General features: G+C 43.1%; 1 protein-coding gene across 1 annotated transcript in view; it reads left to right on the forward strand.

Annotated features, from left to right (window-relative positions):
- The window catches only part of LOC137760724 (regulator of G-protein signaling protein-like), a 100,763-nt gene extending 87,241 nt beyond the window's left edge, over nucleotides 1–13,522 (forward strand). The window contains 7 exon segments of the mRNA XM_068537633.1: nucleotides 809–938; nucleotides 4,503–4,674; nucleotides 7,484–7,622; nucleotides 7,774–7,898; nucleotides 10,423–10,532; nucleotides 12,285–12,377; nucleotides 13,452–13,522. Of these exon segments, the coding sequence (XP_068393734.1) occupies nucleotides 809–938; nucleotides 4,503–4,674; nucleotides 7,484–7,622; nucleotides 7,774–7,898; nucleotides 10,423–10,532; nucleotides 12,285–12,377; nucleotides 13,452–13,522 (840 nt within the window).
- The last annotated feature ends 11,067 nt before the right edge of the window (nucleotides 13,523–24,589 follow it).

Below are 24,589 nucleotides of genomic sequence, written 5' to 3' on the forward strand. Positions count from 1 at the left end.
CAACATGGAGACATTGAGACATAGGTTAAGAAAGTTGATCCAAATTACCCAGTTAAGGTGAAGCTAGGCTCCAGACTCAAAGCTTCTGATACTAAATCCAGTGGTTTTTGTGCTTTACCACTGGCTCTCTAAAGCCATGCTTACACTGAGGTTCCCTCTCTATAGAATGAGACAATTGAACTAGTTGATCAACTAGATCTTTCTGGCTCTAAGTATCAGTTTATCAAGGGGTAAATAAACTGGAGAATGATCACTGGGTATCTATTAAGAAACAGATGAAGAAACATAACATGCATTTTTGTGTGTCCCTGTGTGTGTGGCGGGGGGTTGTATGAGTGTGTGCATGTAATTATATTTTTCTTTTATAATGCTTAGAAATGGTTTACTCATTTCCTTATTTCCTCAACATTTAAAAATCTGCCTGAGCCATTATTCCCTTCCTGTGAGTCATGCTTATCTCTGTCCTCTGTTTCTTTCTGTTCTTAGCTCTCACACGCTCTCTCCCAATCATGGCATCTCAAATCTTCACTGTAGAAAGACTATGGTAGAAAGAGCATTGTCAATGGCCCAAGCCATGCCTGGGTGAAGCCAGAATCTTCCACTTACCAGCCCCTTATTCTGGGGAAGATTATACAAGTTCTTTGACCTGAGTTTCCTCACCTTTAAATTGGAGCTAAAATTTATTCTTTTTAAAAGAGATGTTGTGAGGATTAAATGTAATGAATGTCAAGTTTCTGGCACATAGTAGACTCTCAGTGAAGAGCAGGCTATGCTAATGAATATGTCATACTCCTTCCTCTTTCCCCAGAAGAGAGGCTGGCTGAAGATGATCAGCTTTATCAAGAGATTTTGTAAGTACCGCAGATTTATGTCTAATCCCCAAAAGCGCCGGGAGTTTGAAGACTATCTTCACCTGGAAGTACACAATAACAAGGAAAGTAAGTCACTTCTCTACTTACTCCTCTTCCCTGTTGATATTTTAGCTACAGGGGTTAACCCAGGTAAGAAGCTGCAGAGCTTACTGCTTTGTGTCATGCTGTTATGGAACCAAACCTGGGCCCTCTCACCTACCTGCAGTACAGCCAGTCTACTGACACTGTGTTGTGGTGAAGGAAAGTACAGCCTTTATTGCAAGGCATCCAACATAGAGCAAACAAGGAGAATGGGCAGCTCATGCTCAAAAGACCTGAACTCCCATTGGCTTTCAGGGAAGGATTTTTAAAGGCAAGGTGAGGGAGAGGGTCGCAGGGTACCTGATCAGCTCATGGACATTCTTCTGATTGGTTGGTAGTGAGGCAATTGGAGTCAACATCATCAACCTTCTGGTTCCAACTGGTCTGGGGTCTACGTGCTGGTGGTCAGCATGCAGTTAACTTCTTTCACCTGGTGGAGGGTTTAGTGTCTGTAAAACAACTCAAGGATATGGCCAGAATATTATCTATAGCCCTTGAAGAAGAATAAATAGTCCTTGACTTTGTTGTATGGATAAACTACTATTATTTTATCTTGCTTGATTCTTTTCCTTTGTTTCTGCATTGTGTCACTTCTCTGATTAAATTTGTTCTTTGGAACTCAGGGAAGGCCTAGGATGCTAAAACTTTTCTACAAACAAGAGGAAGGGAACATGGGGTGGAGGGCGGTGTCTGTCCCTAGGAAGGCCTCACAGGGTTCTGTTTGGTTTCAATGCTTGTGTTAGCCTGGGGTCTAGCAAGAACTCCAGGTCCTGGGTGCAAAGCCAAGTCCAGCAGTCCCACCTAGAAAGGATGTGAGCCCAGTGCATTCTGTTCAAGGAGCCAGAAAATGTAGGTAATGATCAGTCTCAAGCACTTTGAGATCTCACATTTTACAAAACTACTTCCTTATGTTGTTTTTCCATAGTATAGATTTATTCAACTACTTCATTCATTCATTCATTTGTTTGTTCAAGGCACTTTTCGAGAATACAGTGTGTGGCAGGCACTTTGCCAGGTGCTGGAGATACAGTAATAACTATGCAGCATATGATATGCTCTCATGAGACCTACATTTTTGAGGGCAAGACAGAAAATGGAGTCACAGATGTTGGAGCCAAATTGCCTGGATGTGAATCTGCCAGTTTCTAACTGGAGGATCCTGCATAAGTGACTTTGTGCCTCATCTGTAGAATGGAAATAATAATTGTGCCTGTTGCATAGGGTTGTTGTGAGAATTGTCTTAATACATATAAAGCATCTTAGAACTGTTCTTGGCAATAGTAAGTGCCATAAAAGTGTTAGCCAGTATTCTTGCTATTTTTATAGAATTGTGATGAGTGATCCCAGTGATAACTGCAGAGAGACCCTAATTAGTCAAGGAAGAGGGTAAGGGAAGACTTCTTCCAGAAAATGACATAAAATTGAGTTTTCAGAAATGAGCAAGTTAGGTAGGCAAAATAGGAGGGGAGCAACTTCTAGGTCTGTATAGAATCCTAAAACAAGAAAGAGGATGGTGCAATTTAAGAACTGCAATCAGGCAAGTTGGACTAGAGGTTAATAAGATGGAGAAAGTGCCTGAGATAAGCCTGGAGGGGTTGATAGTAACAAATCTCATCTCCCTTGATGACTTTTGTGTTGTTCCAACTCTCACTTTAACAAACAAAATTTTTTGTATGTAAGTTTTATGAATTGCTTCACAACCAAACATTTAGGATTTAAGAAGAGTTCTTTTGTTTCTTCTTTTAAATAAAATCAACTCAAACCTTTATGCCCCAGAATGGTGGGAAGTCCAATTTTACCCTCCTTTGACTTTCCACATCCCCAGCTTTGCATGAGAACCAACAACAAATGTACTACTGCAGCTCAACGGGAGATCTACTTGACCAGTGGTCTTCTTTCTATCACTATAGTTAACCTTTTCCAGGATTGTCATGTCCTTCAATTAATTGACCCATTTATCATTATGAAAGGACCTTCTTTATCCTTGGGGAATATTCTTTTATCTGAAATATACTTTCAGATATAGTACATTTATCTGAAACAGCCACTCCAGCTCTCTTTTTGTTAGTGTTAGCATGAATACCTTTTTTCATTCCCTTACTTATAACCTATTTATGCCTTACATTTAAAGTGCTTTTCTTGGGACTTCCCTGGCAGTCCAATTGCCAGGTTAAGACTGAATGCTTCCACTGCAGGGGGCACAGGTTCAATCCCTGGTCAGGGAACCAAGATCCTGCATACCGCGTGGCGTGGCCAAAAAATAATAGTAATAATTTTTTTTAAAATAAAGTGCTTTTCTTGTAGCCAGCATATAGTTGGATCTTGCTTAAAAAAGAAAAACACCCTGACAAACTTAGCCCAATTGAGAGCCAATTGTGAGGCTCTCAGAAATTTTTTGAGCCAGTTGATAAACTACCGATAGCTTGAAATCAACCGTGGTGGGAATATTTACTACAGAAATCAGCAAATAATCCAAATTGGGTTTTCCCTTCCCTACCAGAGCCGGTTTACAAGTATACCACTGCTTCTAGGTTTTTTGGGGTAGATTTAGCACGCTCTTTTCCTAAAATGCCTGACCATCATATCAATTTCCACTGTTATCCAGACTTTTTTCCCTTCAAATTTAAGTCTAAGAGATAAAGATAGAGCGTAAGGTAGTAGAGAGGGACCTTATGTCATTCAGTGCTGTAACCCTGGGACCTAACACAGTGGGATATAAGAGGTGGTAGGTATTTGTTGAATGTTGTAGTTACCTTCCCATGCTATATGTAATACTGCACCAAAAGGAATCCTACTTACACGATAAGGAGCATCATGCCCATGCCAGTTATGCCATTCTGGAGCTGAATTAGACAGTTTTCCTAAACCAGGCAATTAACCAAGGTCTACTTGTCAGATCCTGCCCCAAACTGTTCTCAGCCCTGAATCCCTATGAATGGATTTCTTTGGATATATCTTATTTAGTCAAGAAACTTTCTAAAATAAGCGTCTTATTTTTCTGAGACACAGTCCAAACCTTCTAGAAGCTTCTATGCTTTTCTTTACCCATTTCTGTCACTTTCCTACTCAGTTTCTTTAATAAACTTCTTTACTTTTTGTTTTAGCTTTTATTTTTGCGCTGTTTTCCTAGTTTACTTCTAAATTACTTCCCTGATAAACCTTGAATAAGCATTATCAGAACCACACACTCCATTTTGAGAGTCACATATGCTGTTTCTGCAGAAATGTTAGGGATTAACCTAACTACTGTGTTGATTCTACTTCTATTAGTCAAGCACCAGGAAAACACCTTTCAGTACTCAGTTGATTTTTTTTTTTTTTTTTTTTTGGTACGTATGTTGTCATACTAATCTGAGCAAAAGGCTTTTTAACAGCGTTTCAAATCTAAGTGAAAGGTTGCACCCAGTGGTAGGAAACCACTATTTCAAAAAGCCCAAAGGTGGGTCCACAGTTTCCTTTTTTCATTTTGGTCATGCCCAGGTGGAAGGCTTCAGGCTTAAGAGTGACTTGATCAAACTAGATGTTAATTCCTTTCTCTTTCTTTCTCAGATTTCTCCACATCACCAAACATATCAGGACTCCCAATCACAAATCCCAACATCCAGAGCGCAGATCACGAGAATGGAGACATAATCCTTATGAAGCGCCGGATATTTGGCCACAGGATTATTACTGTCAACTTTGCCATCAATGATTTATATTTCTTTTCTGAGATGGAAAAGTAAGTTTCCTATCTCTCTTTCGCCTCATGGCTTTCTATACTTAGTTCCTCCCAGCAAAGACTGGAGTGGCCTGGAAGTGATACAGGGATTTCAGCTCTGCCAGGCAGGAGTCTCCACCTGAAAATGTCACTGAATGCTGTCCCTGTATCCATGTCCACCATTTTTTCCTTTGGATCCTAAAAGCTCCTTAGTATTCTGCAGTTCCCAATATTGAAATGCACTTACTTATACCCAGGAAGTGGAGCAATTTTCTTCCTATTATTTATTAATATGATAGAAGTCCTCTTATGTCACACCACTGAGCCAATAGTTCTTTAGTTAAAGCAAGGAATTATAATAATAAAAATTGTGTGTGTGTATGTATGCATGACATTAAACAGATATTTTTAAGTTAAAACGTATTAACGTACATTCACACACCTGTCAAACTTGAAGTAAAGCCAAAACCATTCCACTAATTGGAGGTCCACATATTTTTCTTGTGTAAACCATACCTAAAATGCTATCTACTATTTCTAATTTCTTCTCTCCTTATGGTGGAGGGAGAAACTATAGTTACTGCAAAGCCATTTAATCCTTCTGGATTTTTATACTTGTTTTTACAATGTTTTAAATTGCCTTGCCACACCTATCTAACTCAGTAGCAATTTTTTAAGGAACTCGCCTTTATTGGAACATCCCAAAGCATTCAAGTTTGTTTTCACAGAAACAACAAATTCCTTTTCTTTTCATGTTCCTAGTTTGTCAATTTTCATAAATTACAAATTAAAGTAACAACAGGCAAAAACATTTGGGAAGAGATCTGAATAACTCTCAGTAAATATTTACCTCAATTAGTTACAGAAAAGTGAGAGAGTTCATGAAAAGGTACCACCAGTGTGTATGCTGGGCGTGCCATCCATATCAGGCAATGTGTCCTTCAGACATGCAGGGCAACTGGTAACTCCGCACACCAGTTAGGAGTGTTTGGTTAAGAGATCTTCCATGGTACCCTAAGGAAGGATTTAGCTCAGTTCCACAAATGTTTAGTGATTGTTTATTGTTTCTTAGGCACTGGATTTAGCATTGCAAATATAAAAAAACCAGCTAAGACATGTTCTCTATTCTCCAAGATCCCACAGACCAATGGGGATGGTAGACAGAACACACAAATGAAAGTTAGGAAGTAGGACGACAGTTGTCAAGTCAAGCCCAGGAAGTATATTTAGACAACTGAGTGCTTAGGAATGGTTTCTTAGGAGACAGGTCACCTAAGCTGAACTTTGAAGAATGAATAGGGGTTAGTGAGATTTTTTTTTAAAGTGTGCAAGGGGCAGGCGAGTGAGAAGCAGAAAAAAGTACCAGAGTGAACAGCCCTTTCTGCCACTGCTCCAATTCCTGTCACCATCATCTCTGCTTTCTCATTTGCCCTCTACAAACTGTTCTCTGCACAGCAGCCAGAGCAGCCTTTTCTCAGTGTAAACCACATTATATCCCTCTCCTGCTTAAAGTGTGCCAGCAGCTTCCCATTACCGCTGGGATAAAGTCCAAACCTCCTCTCATTGCCTAAAGGGCTCTACATGAGCAGGCCCTGCCTGCATCTCAGAGCTCACCTCGTGCTACTCGCCACTCGCCCCATGCTCTAGCTATGAGGGTCTCCAGTCTGTCCCACTCGTGCCCCATGAGCTGGTGCCTGCCTCAGAGCCTATGCACTTGCTCCCCTCTCTGTAGGAAGAAGCCCCTGCCCTCAAGTCTTCAGATGACTGTCTTTTTCTTTCTCATTGTTCGAGTTTCAGTGCCCACCCCCTTCCCAATCACTCATCCTCTTTTGTTGTCTTCATAGCACTCTACTGCGTATTGAATTATTCATCTATTCACTTATATGTCTTCTTCCTCTCGTTGATTATGAGCTCCTGGAAAGCAGGACTTTGTTTACTGTGTTCAGTGCCGAATCCCTGCTCCTGGAATGGCGCCTGCACAGAGTAAAACCGTAATAAATGTCCGCTGATCAAATATATGAATAGACATGCAAAACAGGCTTTTAATGGGAAACCCTTGGTACTCCACTCTTAGGAAGATTTTAAATGGTTAAGATTTAAAATGGCCTGAGAGAAGTACATTGTGTATTTAAGGTAAGGTATAACTGACAGATATTTTGGTTAGTAAAAGAACATGTTGCTAGGAGACAAAGTAGAATGGTGGTTGCCGGGGACTAGGGGAAGGGAGGAATGGGAGTTAGTGTTCAACGGGTATGGAGTTTTAGTTTGGGAAGATGAAAAAGGTTCTGGAGATGGATGATGGTGATGACTGCACAATTTATGTGGATGTACTTAATGCCACTGACCTCTACACTTAACAGTGATTAAACTGGTAAATCTTATGTTATGCATATTTTACTACAGTAAAAAAAATTTTAAGAAAAAGAATATGTTGCTTCAGAAAGTGGTGGTAATTGTGAGAGGGTCAGCACAGGAGGGGAAAGAAAGAGCAAGATAGCCCTTAGCCCTTGAAATAGTCAGAGGCACAACTGATGAAGGGGCCAGGATGTGGGTAAAGAAGGGAGGATGGGATAAATAAAGGAGTTTATGGTAAAGAAATACACTTGAAGAAGCACTTAGCATATCATCTGACATGTGGTAGGTGCTCAGTTAGTATTTGCCGATGGATGAATTATGATTGAATGAACGAAGTCACAACCTGGCCCAGGACTGGCTCTTGTGTTTTTAGGCCAGAAATAGGTCTGAGCCAGCCACACTATTTAGTCTTCCATTTTCTCCTTGAAAGACTAAAATGATTTAGTCTGATTTCCTCTTTACTACCTCTTTTTAGATTTAATGGTTTGGTGAGTTCAGCTCATGTGCTACAAGTCAACCGGGCATATAACGAGAATGACGTGATCCTAATGAAGTCCAAAATTAACATCATCCTAAAGCTCTACCTGCATTCAGAGGTCCCTCCAAGGCTGAGGGTAAGGGGAACCCCACTCCTTTACCTAGCAGCCCCATGAGAAACTTCTGCCTTCTGGGGAGGAGGTGGTCTTGAAAGTTCTGGGGGGCCAAAAGTGTTTTTCTTCCTTCCCTGGAGCCTCTGCCAGTGACAGGCTCCCACTCTGTGGGTAGGTAAACATCTCTGAGTCCCAGAAGGATGCCATCCTTGCTACCATTGCAGAGGGCCACCTAGATCGGAGCATCTTCCACGGGGCTATCATGGCTCTCTTCCCCGTCATTATGTACTTCTGGAAAAGGTAACTATCTCCCTTCACCTGAGGACCATGAAGTCAGGAAAGCACATTTGACTTTCTGGAGACTTTCTGTCTTCTTCTAGCCCTCTGTTTCAGTTTCCAGTTTCATGGGAACTCAGATGGTGTATTCTTATCCTGCTCACCCACTCTGTCCCTCACACTCTCACACTGAACACTGAATCAGAGAGTAAAAGGCCATGTAAGACTGGAGATCAGGATGCCTAACTCCCACCTCTCCCCGGGGCTTGCTTGGAACAGGTGTTAGGTTTTCTTAGGTGTAGGTTCCTCACCTAAGGATGAGGATAGATCACAGCTACTTGGGAGACATTCTGTCAAGACTAACACAACTGTACTTGGGCTTAAGGAGCTTCATGGAGGCAGTAATCAGAAAACCTTTGCTCTGTTAGGCTCAGATCCCATGATTATCACTAGGGCCACAGTTGCTAGATATTTCCATTTTCAAAAGGAGTTAGACAGTCAGATTTGCATGCCATATCTCCCAAGATTAAAGTGGCAAATATGGCAATTAACTCAAGACAAAAACATGGTGAGGAAGCTGTGAAGGCCAAAACACAAACATAAAACAAACAAAATTTTAAAAATAAATAAATAAATAAATATAATAAAAATAAAACAAACAAAATGGCACAACAGATGCAACCTGAGGCCCACTGGTTCCAAACCTACCTGTCAAGGTTTGGGCTGAGAGACTAGCCCAAGTCTTCCCAGCCGGTTATTGACTCCTTTGATCTACTCCAGATCCAGCTCATACCCTACACGTAGTGACTGGCAGTGCCCTGGGTGATAGTGACCAGAGGACAGCTGGCTGAAATGTTCCCAGACCAGGCTAATTTGGACACTGTGAGATTCTGGCCCTTAGGGATTCCCCTCTCCTACAAAAGAAAATGTTGCTTTATTAAAATAGAAGTGTAAAGGTTGCTTACCCATAACCAACTTTTAGTTTAAAATAGCTAAGATAATAAATTATTTAATGTAAAATGTTTTAAAAACATAAAATTTTTAAAATGTAAAACTTTAAAAATTTTAATGTAAAATTTTTTAAAAATATAAAAATCTAAGATCAAGATCATCAGTTTAGACTTTTGTTTTATTTATTTATTTTTGTGGTGGTGCCGTGCAGCATGCAGGATCTTAGTTCCCCAACCAGGGATCGAACCCGTGCTCCCTGCAGTGGAAGCACAGTCTTAACCAGTGGACCACCAGGGAAGTCCCCAGTTTAGCCTTTTGAACACCAGTTGTTACCTAGCACTTAATTCTAGACTTGATTCTGGTTCTCCGAACAAGGACTCAATGGAAACTCATCCTGAAATTTTCTGGAGGTTCAGAAGCCCCTGAGAAATACACACTGCTCCTGGTTGGAGTCAGTGCTCAGCTCTCCCTCAGACCTACTGAGGAGTATAGCGGTGCAGGCTTTGAATTCCTAATCCTCATGCAGCTGGTTCTTTACTTCCCTTCCTATATACTTATAAAAAGTTTCATATTGTGCAAACCCTGTCCATGCATATTATCTCAGATGAACCTCTCAGCAACACTGTGAGCTGGGTGGGGCAAAGTATTATTATCCCTATTTTATAGATGAGGAAACTGCGGTTCAGAGTGATTAAGGGACTTGCCTAGGATCACTTGGTAAGTGGTAAAACCAGGATTAGAAACGAGGTCTCTTGGTCTCTTAAGCACCCTAAAGAATGCATTTGTGGCACATTGCATGGCTCATAATGAGAGGGAGACCCAGTTCAGTAAGTGGAATGAGAGAAACCAACTGTAAATGAACAGAGTACCCCCTCAGTGAGGAGGAGGGAGGGTGGAACTCAAGACACCAGAGCCAAAGCAGGATAGAAAATAAATCCAGTCTTAGCCAAGACTGACCTCCAAGAGGTCCCATCCAAGGGCAGGCTGAGGGATAGCAAAGGGTTAGAGGCCAGGGAGGAAAAGATGGGGAGTGTCACAGGGCTTCTAGGGAGTGAGAGTTCCCAGGTTGCAGTGAGTCTGCATGAGGAACCAGGGTCTACTCCAGGGAAGGGGCTGTTAGGAATGAGGTGAGGGGATCATGGCCCTCAGTTAAGGGACAGGATGGAAACCAAGGATCTGGTCCCTAGAGGAGGCCAGTCAGACACTCTGGCTGCACCGGGTGGGATCAGATAGTGATCTCATCTCCTAGTCCAAGGCTGAAGCGAGCACCCCAGCAGTTAGCCCCGCCCAGGCCTGAGTGCTGCACATTCTTTACAGACTCCATTCACTGGTGGTTCCGGAAGGAAGTCCCAGCGTACTGCCCAGGCCAGGCCCTCACTGGAGCCAGGCCCACACTGGAGCCAGGCCTGGACAAAGAAGAGGCCTCAGATGAAGGGCCTCTGACAGGCAGCACTCTGAGGCCAATGGCTCTACTCCGCTTTGTTGGACAGCCCCCTCTCTGTGCAGACTGGTCCTGACCCCATTCCCCGGTGCTCAGTGGTCCAGCCCTTTCAGCTAGTGGTTTTCTCCCTGTGACCAGAAGCCATTTTTCTCACAGGTTTTGTTCCTGGAAGGCAATCCGCTCTTACGTCCAGCACAGGGGGCAGAAGTTCAAGGACAAAATAGTTTCTCCTAAACCTGTGTACAAGTACCCTCCTTGGAGTGGAGGTAAGCTCCACCATGACCCACAGCCCCATTCTCTAGCAGACGAGACTCACAGAGGGAAGAGAGAGGTCCGGAAGGACCAGCTGTAAGACTTCACAGAAGGTGTTTGCTGGAGGGGTGACCATCTCATTAACTTGGCCCCCAGAGAAGCATTAACGCATACTTTATCTGTGGCTATCAGTGCTAGCAAAAGGGTACCCCACCCATGCATTGCTCCTTGGCAGTACCTCCCAGGATGCCTCTGGGTATGCAGGTCACAGACTCCGTGGGGGGTAGATGGAGGTGGCAAGCTGCTTTACTGCTGTTGATGAAGCCTCCTGCTCCAACTGTCTCCATTCAACCCTATCATTTGAAAAGCATCTATTGTATAGTGTTAAGTGAGAAGATGAAAAAACTGGATGTAGAGTGTGATTTTAGTGTGGTAAATATATATAAATCATTATGTATGCATGTAATTTTTATGAACCATGGGAAGGAACTTAGAAATAAAGTATTAATGAATTATCTCTGGGTAGTGTGATTATGAGATGTTTATACACTTAGTATTAACATAAATATATTACTAATATATTTATAAATAAATATATACATATATATGTTTCCTTAACACAGAGCAGTTAAACTCAGCCCCTTTCCTGATACCTGCGCTGAGATCAGTACTTGAGCAAAAAAAAGGGAATTTTAAAGAGAGGGAGGAGGAGGGTGCACAGGGAAGTGCCTGACGAGGGCAAGGCTGGATGTCTCTGCAGTGGAAATTTGGGTGAACCAAAGACAACAGGTCTGTGAATCTGGGAACAGTACCAGCATCAGAACAAAATATGGAGATAGGACAAGAATCTTAAAAACAGCAGCTAACTGTCCCGTGATGGAGCTGAGCGTTCTGTTGTTTCAGCTCAAACCTACCCCATTCTCGTGTCCATTTCCCCGGATACTCACCCCTGCCCCCATCCCAGCCCTCACAAGCAAGCACCCCACCCCCTGCTTGGAGTGCAAAGGGCCCTTGAGACCTCAATCCATCTCTGGCTGGCCCGAATGGTAGGGGAAGCAAGGCTGGCTGGCTGTAGAGTGTCCTGCCCCTCTAAGAGGGTCCTCACCTTCGTTTGAAACAGATCACCTACCTTTTTGGCTGCAGCCACCCCAAGGGTCGATGAACATTGTTCATTATCCTTGCCTCAGCCTTGTGGAATGTCACATCAGCAGGCGGAAATCAGCAATCTATTTAGTATATGGGGCAGAATGTCCCTGTGGGTGCAAGGGCTTATTTAGGATGCCGGTAGGTGTAGGGGAAGAAGAGAGTAGTAAGAGGAAAAGGAGGGGGAGGAGGGCAGGCAGGGCGGGCAAATGATATTCACTCAGAGGAGCCAGCAAATGTCCCTTAGTGCCTGCCCCAGAGCTTCCAGCCTTTGGCTCATTTCCTCCTGCTGAGCTCCAGGGACGCAGATCCCCAAATCTTTTCTGGTGTCTGAAGTTGGAAGAGGGCAGCAGGGTGTCCTGAGCTAAGGGGTCAGGCCACTTGGGTTCTCAGCCTGGAGTGTCGTGGTGTGGGACTGAGGGACCTTGACCATCTTGCTTCCCCTCTCTCAGCCTCATACCCCTTATCTCAGATACCAAGGTTTGGATTTACATAATGTTCTAACACTAACATCCTATAGTTCAAAGAATGTTAAACAGGGGCTTTCTTGCTTACTTACAAAGATTTATTTTGTTGGGTGTCACTGTAAGGGTTTTTAATGTGCCTCCATCTTCCTTCCCCAGGAGACCACACTGTCTTAAGATTCACCTTGCTCAGAGGTATTGAGTGGTTGTGACCTCAACTCCGGGATGCAGCAGGAAGCCCAGTCCAAAACTGTGAGTTGGAGTTGGAACCCCACTGATATCAAAAGTCTACTACTCAATTAGAGGGTGACTGGACGGCCGGCTCGGCCAATCTCCTTACTGACCATGAGGAGACCGACACCTCCAAAATATGAAGTGACTCTGCCACTCACAAGAGATGGGGTGAAAACTGGGTCTCCTGGCCATCCTTCAGGGCTGTGTGCACAACTCCCATTTGAATAATCGTGTCTTCCTGATTATGGCCCCTGATAGAGCCCCTTGAAGGGGGGCGTGCCTTAAGCTTCTCTGTATCTCTCCTGGCTCCTCGGCCTATTTCCAGGAGTGGTGTATGACCTTTATTGAGACAATCTTAACATCCGCTGGTTACTTCTTCCTCCCACTGAGAGCACCCGCTGGCTGGAACAGGACCTCCGTCCCACACCTCCTACTTCCCAGATGCTCCTGCTACTGACCTTCTTATCCTTGTAATAAACACTATGGCCCTAGCTTCGCATTTTGGAGTCCTTGTTATATCCTTTTTCTTCCCCATCTTCAGCCTCAAGGAGTCAATCCCACTCCCAAGCACTAAACCTGCCTCTGTTTCTGCATGGTCTCTCCCAACTAGCGTTTCCTGTCTATCCCAATTATCAGCATCTATTTCTAGGTTGGGGGATACTGCTTCTCTGCTTCTCGAAGGCATGAGATGCCAGCTTGCCCCGCCTGCTTGTTTGTATGTGTCCACTCATTGCTTAATGGCGGGGAGGCCACTATAGAACATTGCCCGTGATCTGTAAGATCCAAACAGCCCTAAAGTCTTGTGATTCTAGTGTTCATCTGGCAGATTAATCTCCTTATTTTACTTCCTTGGGTCTATGAGGTTGGCAACATGACCTCTGCATCCAGATGAAATGTCTCCTAGGACAAAAAAAAAAAAAATTGCAGCATATAAACCAGGCCTCCTGAATGTCCCTGGGGCATTACTGCTTCCCCTTCCCTCTCCCAACTCCTTCCCTAGAGGCATTCCCTGGAAGCTGTCCTGGGCTGACCCTCCAGTGAGCGAATGTGCCATGAGTGCTGATGCATTTTTTTCTCTGTATTTGTCTTTAGCTTCATCTAGCATCCTTACCCAGTCAAGACATGCTCTCTCCGCCATGCAGTTGTACCCTGTCCCAGGGTAGGCATGAGACAGAAGTCCTCTTCTTCAGTGCAGAGTTGCTTTGTCCAAGTGTATGATGGGAGATGGGGGAGAAACTTCCCTGAGACCTAGCTCCATATCCTGACACCCCTTGGCATACAGAAGCAAGAAGCCTCTTGAGCTTGCTGTTTCTCAAGAGGCGTCTAGTCAGGGCAGCGAAGGAAGGGCTTTTCTGTGCGTTAGTGTCCCCCTCCATCAAGACAGCCACTTTGAAGAAACTGAAACCCCTGACCCACCTCCCAGTAGAATGCTATTGTCGGGGGAAGTGTCCTGGATGATCTTTTATTGCTAGCTTCCCTAATACTGCAGTCCTTCAGGGCAAGATGAATAAGATGGGAAAGAAGAGCTATTCTTCTGCTTGCCAGGATATTGGCAATAAGGATGCAAAGGATTTGAGACTGTTAAAATCTGATTTAGCCTAATCCACTTCTGTACAAGCATCAGAGTGGGACTGATGCTAAGTTAGGGATATAGGAGAATCCCCAGGGGGTCGTGGAAACAGTGCCAAAACGCTACTTGAAGGTCAAGGTTATAGACAGCAGACTCTATGAATGGCAGGCCTAGTTTCTCACCAGCCATCCCACCTTCTCAGACTTGCTGCAAGTCCAACAGGGGCTTGGAGCTGCCCAGGCATTATTTGCCAGTGCTGGTGCCTGGAAGACAAGCAACTTGGGAGCTCTTTGCACAGAAGGGCAATGCATTGCTTCACAGTTACAAGTTCTTGAGGAAGAAGATGAGAATAAGAATGAGGGGGCCCTGTCCTGAAAGCAAAGGGTTTGAGCTTTGGCCATCGCCATACTTAGAGGGGATGACAGCAACCAACCAGTAGAGAATACAATGCCATTTACCTCAATGCCATTGTGATAACTGGCCACTCTTCTCCCTTCCTTCAGGCCAAAATTACCCAGCACCAAAAAGGAGAAGAAGTAATCAAGTCAGACCCCCCAACAGAGGCACATCATCTCTCAGGCCTCCTCTCACTGACAGAACTTTTTCTGGTCAGAAATGAAATGCCCTGAAGCCATCTGCCCTGGGAAGATCAAAGGGGTGGTAGCCCAGACCTGGCAGGAACAGACTGCAGTGGCTAAGATGTGGGCGGAGAGCACGAACAGAAGCACCTCTGCCCCCACTGATCCCAGAGGTTCTATCAGAGATGGTCTTTCCATGGTGGGTGTGTAACAGAACACCTACGCTTGGGGTCAGGACACCTGGGTTCTAGTCTCACTCTGCAGCTGCATGGCTTTGAGCAAATCCCTGACTCAAGGTTGTTGAAGAGTCCCAGGAGAACTGTATGTAGATGGCATTAAACACCCTAGGAAGCAAGGTACTGTTTTTATTGGATGGGATCTTTTATTGCTAGGATCCCCTCATTTGGACGATGACTCACACCCATTGTCTCAGCAAATCCTCACAACCCTGTGAGTAACCATGTCTGAAATCATTTATTTTTAAATAGATGAAGAACTGATACACAGAGATGGTAAATGACTTTCCCAAGATCACTAGGTAGTAAATGGCAGGGTCTGGACTCGAACATACCACTTCTGATTCTTTGGCCAGTTCTCATTGCATGGTCACCATCTACACAACTCTTCACACAAAAGGAATAGTTCTTCCCTGGAATTCTGTCCATTTGCCAATTAATAGATAGAGAGACTCGGGAAAATGTTTGACCTAAAAACCAAATTATTGTCATCATTTTAGAGTGACTTGGCCCATTTTCTGCCCTTTGAAGAAAATCGGGAGTAAAATGACAGTCAGAATATCCTAAACAAGCCCTCCACTTGGCTCATTGATTCCATGGTTTGCAGGATGATGAGAGACTAGAAAGCTTATTGGAGAATCCTTTCCAATTTCCAGACAAAGTTTCCTGCTATGCGGATGTCCTTTATTTCCTAGACTTTTCTCAAGATGATAAGTGTTGAGATGTCCGGACAGGGCTCACAAACACCCGGGACTGTGGAATCATCTGGGTGGGGCTGTGCCTGTGACAGGTCCAGGAAGACTGAAGGCAGACATGACTAGGGGAGGTCTGGATGTAGGCAAGGTATGGGGAGCCTCTCAGGCACGGACAAGGTCCGGCGAAGCAAGCATTCAGCATAAGGGGGGCCCAGAGGAAGGGAGTAAGCCTTCCTCCCCTAACAGGGCCAGGGCTCCAGAAAAGGACTTCAATTAACAGAAGCAGCAGAAGGCATGAGACAGAATTACAGTTCCTAAAAATCAGGCAAGAAACTAAGGCAACATTCCAGGAAAAGAATGGAGAAGAGCCCTATTACTGGAATTGAGGTGCCAGGAATGAGCTTGGTCAAAAAGGAACAAGAGTCGGAGCGTGGAACTGGAGAGGATGTCAGGCCAGCAACAAGGTGACGGACGAGGATCTAGTAAAATACCGGGTCAGGGTCATTGCCTACCTACCCTCGCAGTGGAATGAGGCAAGGCTGAATCTACAGACTGGCAATAGGTGGGTCCCACTGAAGGAAGAGAAAGATTGTTCAGTGGACTCATTTGAAACTGTGATCTTTGCCCGTTTCTTAATTCTCTCTCTCTGTGCGCTCACCCATGGGTGTATTCATGCACAGGTATGCAAGCACACGCAAGCATATTATTTAAAAGGCCTCACGACACTTATGAGGACCACTCTGAGTAGAAAAAAATTCTGCTCTTTTATTGAGTCTTGCTGATTGCTTCCCACAGTTTCTTATGCTGTCACTTCAGAGATCCCAGATCTAGCATGTTCTAACACCAGAACTCAGTGAGTGTTCCAAAGTCAATCACCTATAGGATGCAGGCAAGTAATGTAAGCTAGTAAAGTAACCCCTGAGAGATAACAGGGGATGGTAGAGACTGTGATGAGCTGGAGAATACAGCTCAGAGGGTCAGCGACAGTCAGCTCTAGCCGGCCAACCCAGTGCTGCCAGAGCTGCTTACTTGAAAAAAAAAAAAAAATGAAAGAAAGAAAAGGAAGGAGGAAGAGAAGGAGGTAGGGAGGGAGAGAAGAAGGAGGGAGGGAGGGAGAAAAAAGGGAAAGAAGAAAAAGGAAAAAGAACAAAGAACAAGATGTTTAGAATTTTTCTAACACATTCAGGTCAAACAAAACTTGGCTGTGGGTGAGCTTGGTCCACAGCCCAACAAGTTGCAGTCTTTGCTTTAAGCTGTTTCTTTCCCTGTGAAATTGTGTTTGGGTCCTGGGTCATCTTAGACAGAATGGAGGAAGAGACGTCCTGACAATGGACCCAAAGGGGCCACAGACAGACCTTTAAGGAAAGGGCCAAGAAAGAAGAACCAGGTAAGGAAGCTGGTCTACTCTAGTCCCTTGTATTCATTTTCTGTTGCTACCATAATGAATGAGCAGAAACTTAAGTGCTTAAAACAACATCAAAGTACTGTCTTACAGTTCGGTAGGTGAGAAGTCTGACCTGGGACTCATTGGGCTAATGTCAAGGTGTGCAGGACTACATTCCTTTCTGGAAGCTCTAGGGGTGGATCCGTTTCCTTGCTCATTTAGGTTGTTAGGAGAATCCAGTCCCTGTGGTTGGAGACTGAGGTCTTGTTACCTTGCTGGCTTGTCGGCCTTTCTTTGCCTGGTTGAAAAAGCCTCCGCTCCTTAGTGGCAGACACAAGACCATTGACAACTCGACCGCGGGCTAGGTTTCCACGTTTATTTCTTGCCTCTCCCCCTCATGGACTTCATCCTTCAGCCACACCATTGTCTAAAATGCCCTTCCCTTTCTTCTCCACTGGGCATTAAGAAACATCACAGTGGTGATGTTTTCTGGTTATCCCCTCTCTCTCACCCTTCTGTTTCTGCAACATGTTTTTCCCCCTTTTTGGAGATACCTATTCGTGTATGTGCCTCACCTACTAGACTGTATACTTTTATAGGGCAGAGACCATTTCCTATTGTTCTTCATACCTCCAACACCTAGCACAGTAATGCATGTAATAGTTGCCCCACAGATACACAATGAATGCATGAGTAAACGAACTGTGCCTGGCGCTGGGAATGGAGTGGAGAAAACAGAATACACAGCTCGTGGCTGCCCTGACCTTACAGCCAGTTACGCCAACCTCACAGGCCATTAGAGTAGATGGTGCTGTTGACCAGAAAATCAAATCAGTAACCAATACAATTGTGACGAGCCCAATAAAGAAGAAATAGCAAATTTTCCTTATGAAACATTTTTATACTCCAATAATGCTTTATGCTTTCAGAACTTTCTGTTTTTTAAGGAAGCTCACGTAACCCATTCAGACTAAAGGTTGACAGAAAGAGGCAGAGGAAAACAGAGCAAGAGAGCCCAAGAGAGATCTGCCTTCCACGTCAGGAGCCTTTTCAGTTCTGTGTGCCTGGGAGTGATATAAATCGCCCCTCTTTCTACAGCAAGTGTGTCCCTCATTTTGAATGCCTCCAAATGATCCAGGTGTCACTGCAGAAGAGAGGCGGCTCTTGTGTGCAGCACCTCAGGGGGCCAGTCCTCACCCCTACACCTCAACCAGCACTGCATATCATTAGTCAGAATAAAAGACGTCCATGTTCACAATCGTGGGCCTCCCATACTCTCATTAAAGGGCACAGGGAAACAGTACGTTGCTCCCTAGGGGGCTCCTAAGGTCACTTCCAATTCAAGAGCTTAGTGGAAATACTACTCCCCATCCTGGATCAAGACCAGGGGCCAGCCAGCGTTGTCCAGAGGCTCAGGAACATGGGCCCTCCCCTGACCAACAGAGTTCCTTCAGAGCTCCCGCTTTTCCCTGGAGCAGACTGGTTTTAAATCCTCTCTCCACTCCTTAGTAACTTTGTAATCACCAGCAAATTACTTAACGTCACTGAGTCCCGATCTCAACACCCTTGTGTGTGAAACAGAGGTGATAAGGTCTACCTCACAGGGCTGTCTGGAGACTAACTTGAAGTCTTGCAGGCCAAGTGCACGCCATGGGGCCAGGAACAGAGCTGGGGGCAGGGACATTAGTTGCTGCCCCTCTTTCCACCTTGTCCCCTAACTTCTCAGAACATGAAGAAACTGATTGACCGGGAGTGGTATACTGGAAGTGCTAAATCCTGAGAAAATTCTGAATGCACTTCCTCCAACAAGATACATGGTCTGTGGGGGGTTGAGTGGCCAGGAATCCACAGGTCCATTTAATTCCTAATGTATATGTAGTCGTTTGGAGGATTTCTATATGTTATATATTTACTATTAATAGGAGGTAAAAAGATTTCCTCCTGTGCCCATGGATTTCCTCCATGCACACCCGGAGCCCCTAGCCGATACTTCAAAATATTTGTGACCCTTTATTGAGCGCTTAACTATGTGACAGCTGGGATAGGAATTGTAAGCCTTATTTCACAGGTGAGCTAATGCACATGTAGAGAGGGCAGGTCTCTTCTAGCTTCTTGCTTACATGATTTCTAAGGAGAAGCCAGATATAAATCTTATCTTTGCCCCTTTATAGGTAAGGTGTTTTATTCCTCTGGCTTCTTTCAAGATTTTTTCTTTGATATTCTGCAGTTTGAATACGATATGCCTAAGTGTAGTCTTTTGGTAGATATTCTTCCGGATGTTCTCTTAGTTTCCTGGATCTGTGGTTTGGGAAATTCTCAGACATTATTTCTCCAAATATTTATTTTGTTCCTTTCTTATTTTTCTGGTTTTTCCATTATTTGCATGTTACATCTTCTGTGTTGTCTCACAATTCTTGGATATTCCGTTCTTTTTTTTTCCAGTCTTTTTCTCTTTACCCTTCAGTTTTGGAAGTTTCTATTGACAAATCCTCAAGCTCAGATATTCTTTCCTCAGCCATGTCCAGTCTACTAATGAGCCCATCAAAGGCATTTTTCATTTGTTAGTCGTTTTTATCTCTTCCACTTCATTCTGATCCTTTCTTAGAAATTCCATCTCTCTGCTTACATTACTCATCTGATCTTGAATGTTGGCTGCTTTCTCCAGTAGAGCCCTTAGCATATTAATCATAGTGTTTTTAGAGTCATGGCCTGATGATTCCACCATCCCTGCCCTATCTGGGTCTGGTTGTGATGCTTGCTCTGTCTCTTCAAATTGCATTTTTTGCTTTTTAGTATGCCAGGTAATTTTTTGTTTAAAGCTAGACATGATGTACTCATTAAAAGGAATGTGGTAAATAGGTCTTTTGTAAGGTAGTGGTGAGGTGCGAAAGGAGGGTTGAGTATCTTATAGTCTTATGATTAAGTCCTAAGCTTTTAGTAAGCCTGTGCTGCTGAGCTGTCAACTTTACAAGTGCTTCTTAGGTTTTCCTTTTCTTCACCCCTTTAGGTGGTACAAGATGACCAGAGGGGCCTGGAGTTGGGTATTTGCCTTCTTCCACATGGAAGGCTAGAGAGGACCACAGTTGAGTATTTCCCTTCCCCCACACGGAAACCAAGGGAAGCTGAAGTTGGCTATTTCCCTTCCCGGACATTGGTTAGACTCTGATAAAACCCCAGTGTGTTAGGCCTGTTAAAATAGTTTCTTTTTCAGAATGCTCTGGTGTATTTCAAAATGGTTACTTCCCCCCCCCCCCCCCCCCCCCGCGGCAAGTCCAAAGGGATTTTTCTCTAATCTTTTCTCTAATCTCTAATCTCTAATCTTTACTGTGAGAGCCTGGTTTTTACCTCCTGGAGGTAAAACTCACAAAAGTGTGAGCCCTCACCACCCCTTTTAGCAGCCAGTCTCCCTGGAGTTTTTCTCTCTCAGACTTGTCCACACTGAGCCTCCAGTAATTTGTTAGTTACAGTTTAGGTTTTCCTGCTCCGTTACTGGTTCTCACTGAGGTGGGTTTCTGTTCTGGAAGTTGTGATTCTCTGTATTCACCTCTCTCTGTCTCTGTAGTTTGGGGAGTAGTAGTTTGTCCTGTGACTTCATTTCTCTGACAGATCCAAAAAGAGTTGCTGATTTTTCAGTTCAGCTTTTTACTTACTGTTAGGACAGAGTGATGACTTCGAAGCTCCTAATGTGTTGGATCGGAAGCCTGAAGTTTCCAGGAGATTTTTTTTAAAGCTTAGGCCTGGGCCCCACCAAGGTTCTGACTTGATTGGTCTAGGATGGGGCCCAAAAGATTCTAACATACATGCAGTTTCAAGAACGACTGATAGGTGCCATATACACTTTACTGCTGAAGGAGAGGTAGATAATGAGCGCAGAGGGCTCTCTCCTCTGATCACCCTATTCAAATTTCACTTATCCTCCCTAACTTGCAACCCCTTACTCTGCCTTACTTTTATCCCTGGTCATTGTCACCTTCTAGTGTGCTGTATCTTTATTAATGCTTAATTCCATCTTCCACCTCTCTAATTCCCCACGAGGATAGAGATCTTGGGCTGGTTTGTTTACTGTAGTATTTCCAGTGCTTTAATCACTGAAGATAGCAAAGCACTGTGTTCTCCATGACTCATGGGGAAAAATTGCCTACTTCCTGGACTGCTGGCCACTGAGGCTTTACCATGAAAGAAATACAAACCTATCTTGCTTAAGTCACTTTCATTTGGTCTTTATTAAAAGAGCTACTAAGTAAAATCTTACTTGATTATCTCAATTTTACAAAATCACAAAAACAAAATCCCACCTAATACTCCAGGAGAGGAGAGAATTTTCAAGAGTGAAAGAAAATGAAAATCTCTAAGTCAATAGTTCTCACTGCTGGGGTTCATCCCTTCTGCAGACATGAAATCACTTCAGGATTCCTGTGTTAAATTTCCATAGGCTTCTATTAGGGCTAAAGATACTGATGGGCACATACTAATCTTTAAAAACAATAAAAATAAATATTATTAACATCTAATCCTGTTAATGTTTCTCTAGAGCCTCAGAAAATCCAATCCCCCTGTTTTTTCCACCCAGTTCTCTCCATTTCTTATTAGCCTCTCTTGTCCTTAAGCTAAGCAAACAGGCAATAAAGCAATTAAAGCATGACTTCACTCTTTTTTCCCTTGATATTTCTGTTTCCTGTAATAGGAGAAGAGAGAAGGAGGATAAAACATTTGCTGCAAGCCTGTCATGAGCTAGGTGATGAACAAGAGCAGCAACTGATATTAAGTGCCTACTATATGCCAGGCACTGTGCTGGGCATGTTGGCAATCCTGAGAGCCCCACAGAAAGGAAAAGGGAAAATTGTATTTCCCAAGGTCTCCTCTGGAGGGAGGTTCTGATGCACTTTACACAAAGTATGTTGAAACCCCACTGTCCTAAAGTGGAGGTGAGTGGGGAATGGGAAGAGTCTGCCTTTGGAATCAGCTCCAAGACTTACCTCTCTCCCAGGCTGCAACAGGAACCTTCCAAAAATCAATTCCAGTGAATTTAAGAAGCATCTCCTATGCACCTATAACGTGCCAGGCACTGTACCAGGCTCTGGGGAAACAGGTATAAACGCCACCCACTACTGAATACAGCACATGGGGTAGAGCTGTTGCCTTAACTGTCTGCAAGCTGACACCAAGAAAGTTTCATCTGGAAACTGAAACTTCAGAGGGAGCTGGGCTTGTGGGAGGAACCACAGACTGTGAGCCCAAGAGCCTGACTCTATTACTTCTTGGATGTTCCACAGGCCAGGGGAAGTTAGGGACCTAAAATCTGCTTGTCTTATGGGCAGATGTCTAGAAATAATTTGAGAGATACCAGAAAGCATCCTAATGTCCTTCCCTACCTCCCACCATGACACCTGCAATCACACATTTCAATTGTATTTTATTCGGGCTTTAGAGCCTCTGCATTCATTGAGAGACCCATATTAATATAACAGAGCCCCCTAGGGGCGGGAGGATCAACCAAACACAACAGATTTTATCAAGCCACCTATTCAGTGCCAAGCACAATGAACAAGAAAAAAAATCTTAACCTTCTAGATGCTTGTATTTTAAAGAAAGGTTTATAATGAGATAATTATAACTCAGTGAGATATTACACTCATAGAAGCATTTACTTCTCCATTCAGTAAAAATGTATTGAAATTTGCTTTGTTCCAGGCACTGTACTAGGTATCAGAGATGGAATAAAAGGCTGAAGAAGACAGACAACATCACTGCTGTCATGGAGCTTATGTTCTCATCATCATGAGGAAGAAATACAAATTTTTTTTAATGTGGAAAAACTGATAATTTCAGATAACGTTCAGATAGTGCTCTGGTGTCATCAAAAATAATGACAGCTGTGAACAACTTTGGATTAGGAAGGCCTATCAAAGTACGGACATTTATTTTCAAACATAAAACAATTGAGAAAATAATAAAGTTATAAACAATTTGCCAGTCTCAAATCATATACCTTCCTCAACTTTTAAAAATATTGTTTTAAAGTAAATACAAAAGAGAATACTATCTTTCACATCCTGTATTAATATTGGGCTTCCTTTTAGTTATTTATTTTTAAATTTTTATTGGGGTATAATTGATTTACAATGTTGTGTTAGTTTCAGGTGTACAGCAAAGTGAATCTGTTATACAAATACCTATATCCACTCTTTTTTTAGGTTCTTTTCCCATATAGGCCATTACAGAGTACTGAGTAGAGTTCCCTGTGCTATACAGGTAGGTCCTTATTAGTTATCTATTTTATATATAGTAGTGTGTATGTGTCAATTCCAATCTTCCAATTTATCCCTCCCCATCCCCCTTACCCCTCGGTAACCGTGGAGTTTATTTTCTACATCTGTAACTCTATTTCGGTTTTGTAGGTAAGTTCATTAGTAGCCTTTTTTAGATTCCACATATAAGCAACATAATACTATATTTGTCTTTCTCTGTCTGATTTCACTCAGTATGAGAATCTCTAGGTCTACCCATGTTGCTGCAAATGGCATTATTTCTTTTTATGGCTGAGTAATATTTCATTGTATATATGTACCACATCTTCCTTGTCCATCCCTCTGTTGATGGACATTTAGGTTTCTTCCATGTCCTGGCTATTGTGAATAGTGCTGCAATGAACAATGGGGTGCATTAATCCTTTCGAACTATGGTCCTTTCGGGATATATGCCCAGGAGTGGGATTGCTGGATCATATGGTAGCTCAATTTTCAGTTTTTTAAGGAACCTCCATACTGTTCTCCATAGTGGCTGTACCAGTTTGCATTCCCACCAATAGCATAGGAGGGTTCCATTTTCTCCACACCCTCTCCAGTATTTATTGTTTGTAGATTTTTTGATGATGGCCATTATGCCCAGTGTGAGGTGATACCTCATTGTAGTTTTGATTTGCACTTCTCTAATGATTAGTGATGTTGAGCATCTTTTTGTGTCTTTTTTAACTATCTGTATGTCTTCTTTGGAGAAATGTCTATTTAGATCTTCCACCCATTTTTTGATTGGGTTGTTTGTTTTTTTCATATTCACCTGCATGAGCTGTTTGTATATTTTGGAGATTAATCCTTTGTCAGTTGCTTCATTTGCAAATATATTCTCCCATTCTGAATGTTTTCTTTTCATTTTGTTTATGGTTTCCTTTGCTGTACAAAAGCTTTTAAATTTAATTAGGTCCCATTTGTTTATTTTTGTTTTTATTTTCATTAATATAGGAGGTGGATTGAAAAAGATCTTGCTGCGATTTATGTCAGAGAGTGTTCTCCCTATGTTTTCCTCTAAAAGTTTTATAGTATCTGACCTTACACTTAGGTGTTTAATCCATTTTGAGTTTATTTTTGTGTATGATGTTAGCGTGTGTTCGAATTTTGTTCTTTTACATGTAGATGCCCAGTTTTCACAGCACCACTTATTGAAGAGACTGTCTTTTCTCCACTATATATTCTTGCCTCCTTTGTCATACATTAGGTGACCATAAGTACGTGGGTTTATCTCTGGACTTTCTATCCCGTTCCATTGTTCTATATTTCTGTTTTTGTGCCAGTACTGTACTGTTTTGATGACTGTAGCTTTGTAGTATAGGCTGAAAGCGGGGAACCTGATTCCTCCACCTCTGTTTTTCTTTTTCAAGATTGCTTTGGTTATTCATGGTCTTTTGTGTTTCCATATAAATTGTAAAACCTTTTTGTTCTAATTCTGTGAAAAAATACCATTGTAATTTGATAGGGATTGCATTGAATCTGT

This window comes from Eschrichtius robustus, chromosome 3 (genome assembly GCF_028021215.1).
Source record: "Eschrichtius robustus isolate mEscRob2 chromosome 3, mEscRob2.pri, whole genome shotgun sequence".
Classification (NCBI taxonomy): Eukaryota; Metazoa; Chordata; class Mammalia; order Artiodactyla; family Eschrichtiidae; genus Eschrichtius; species Eschrichtius robustus.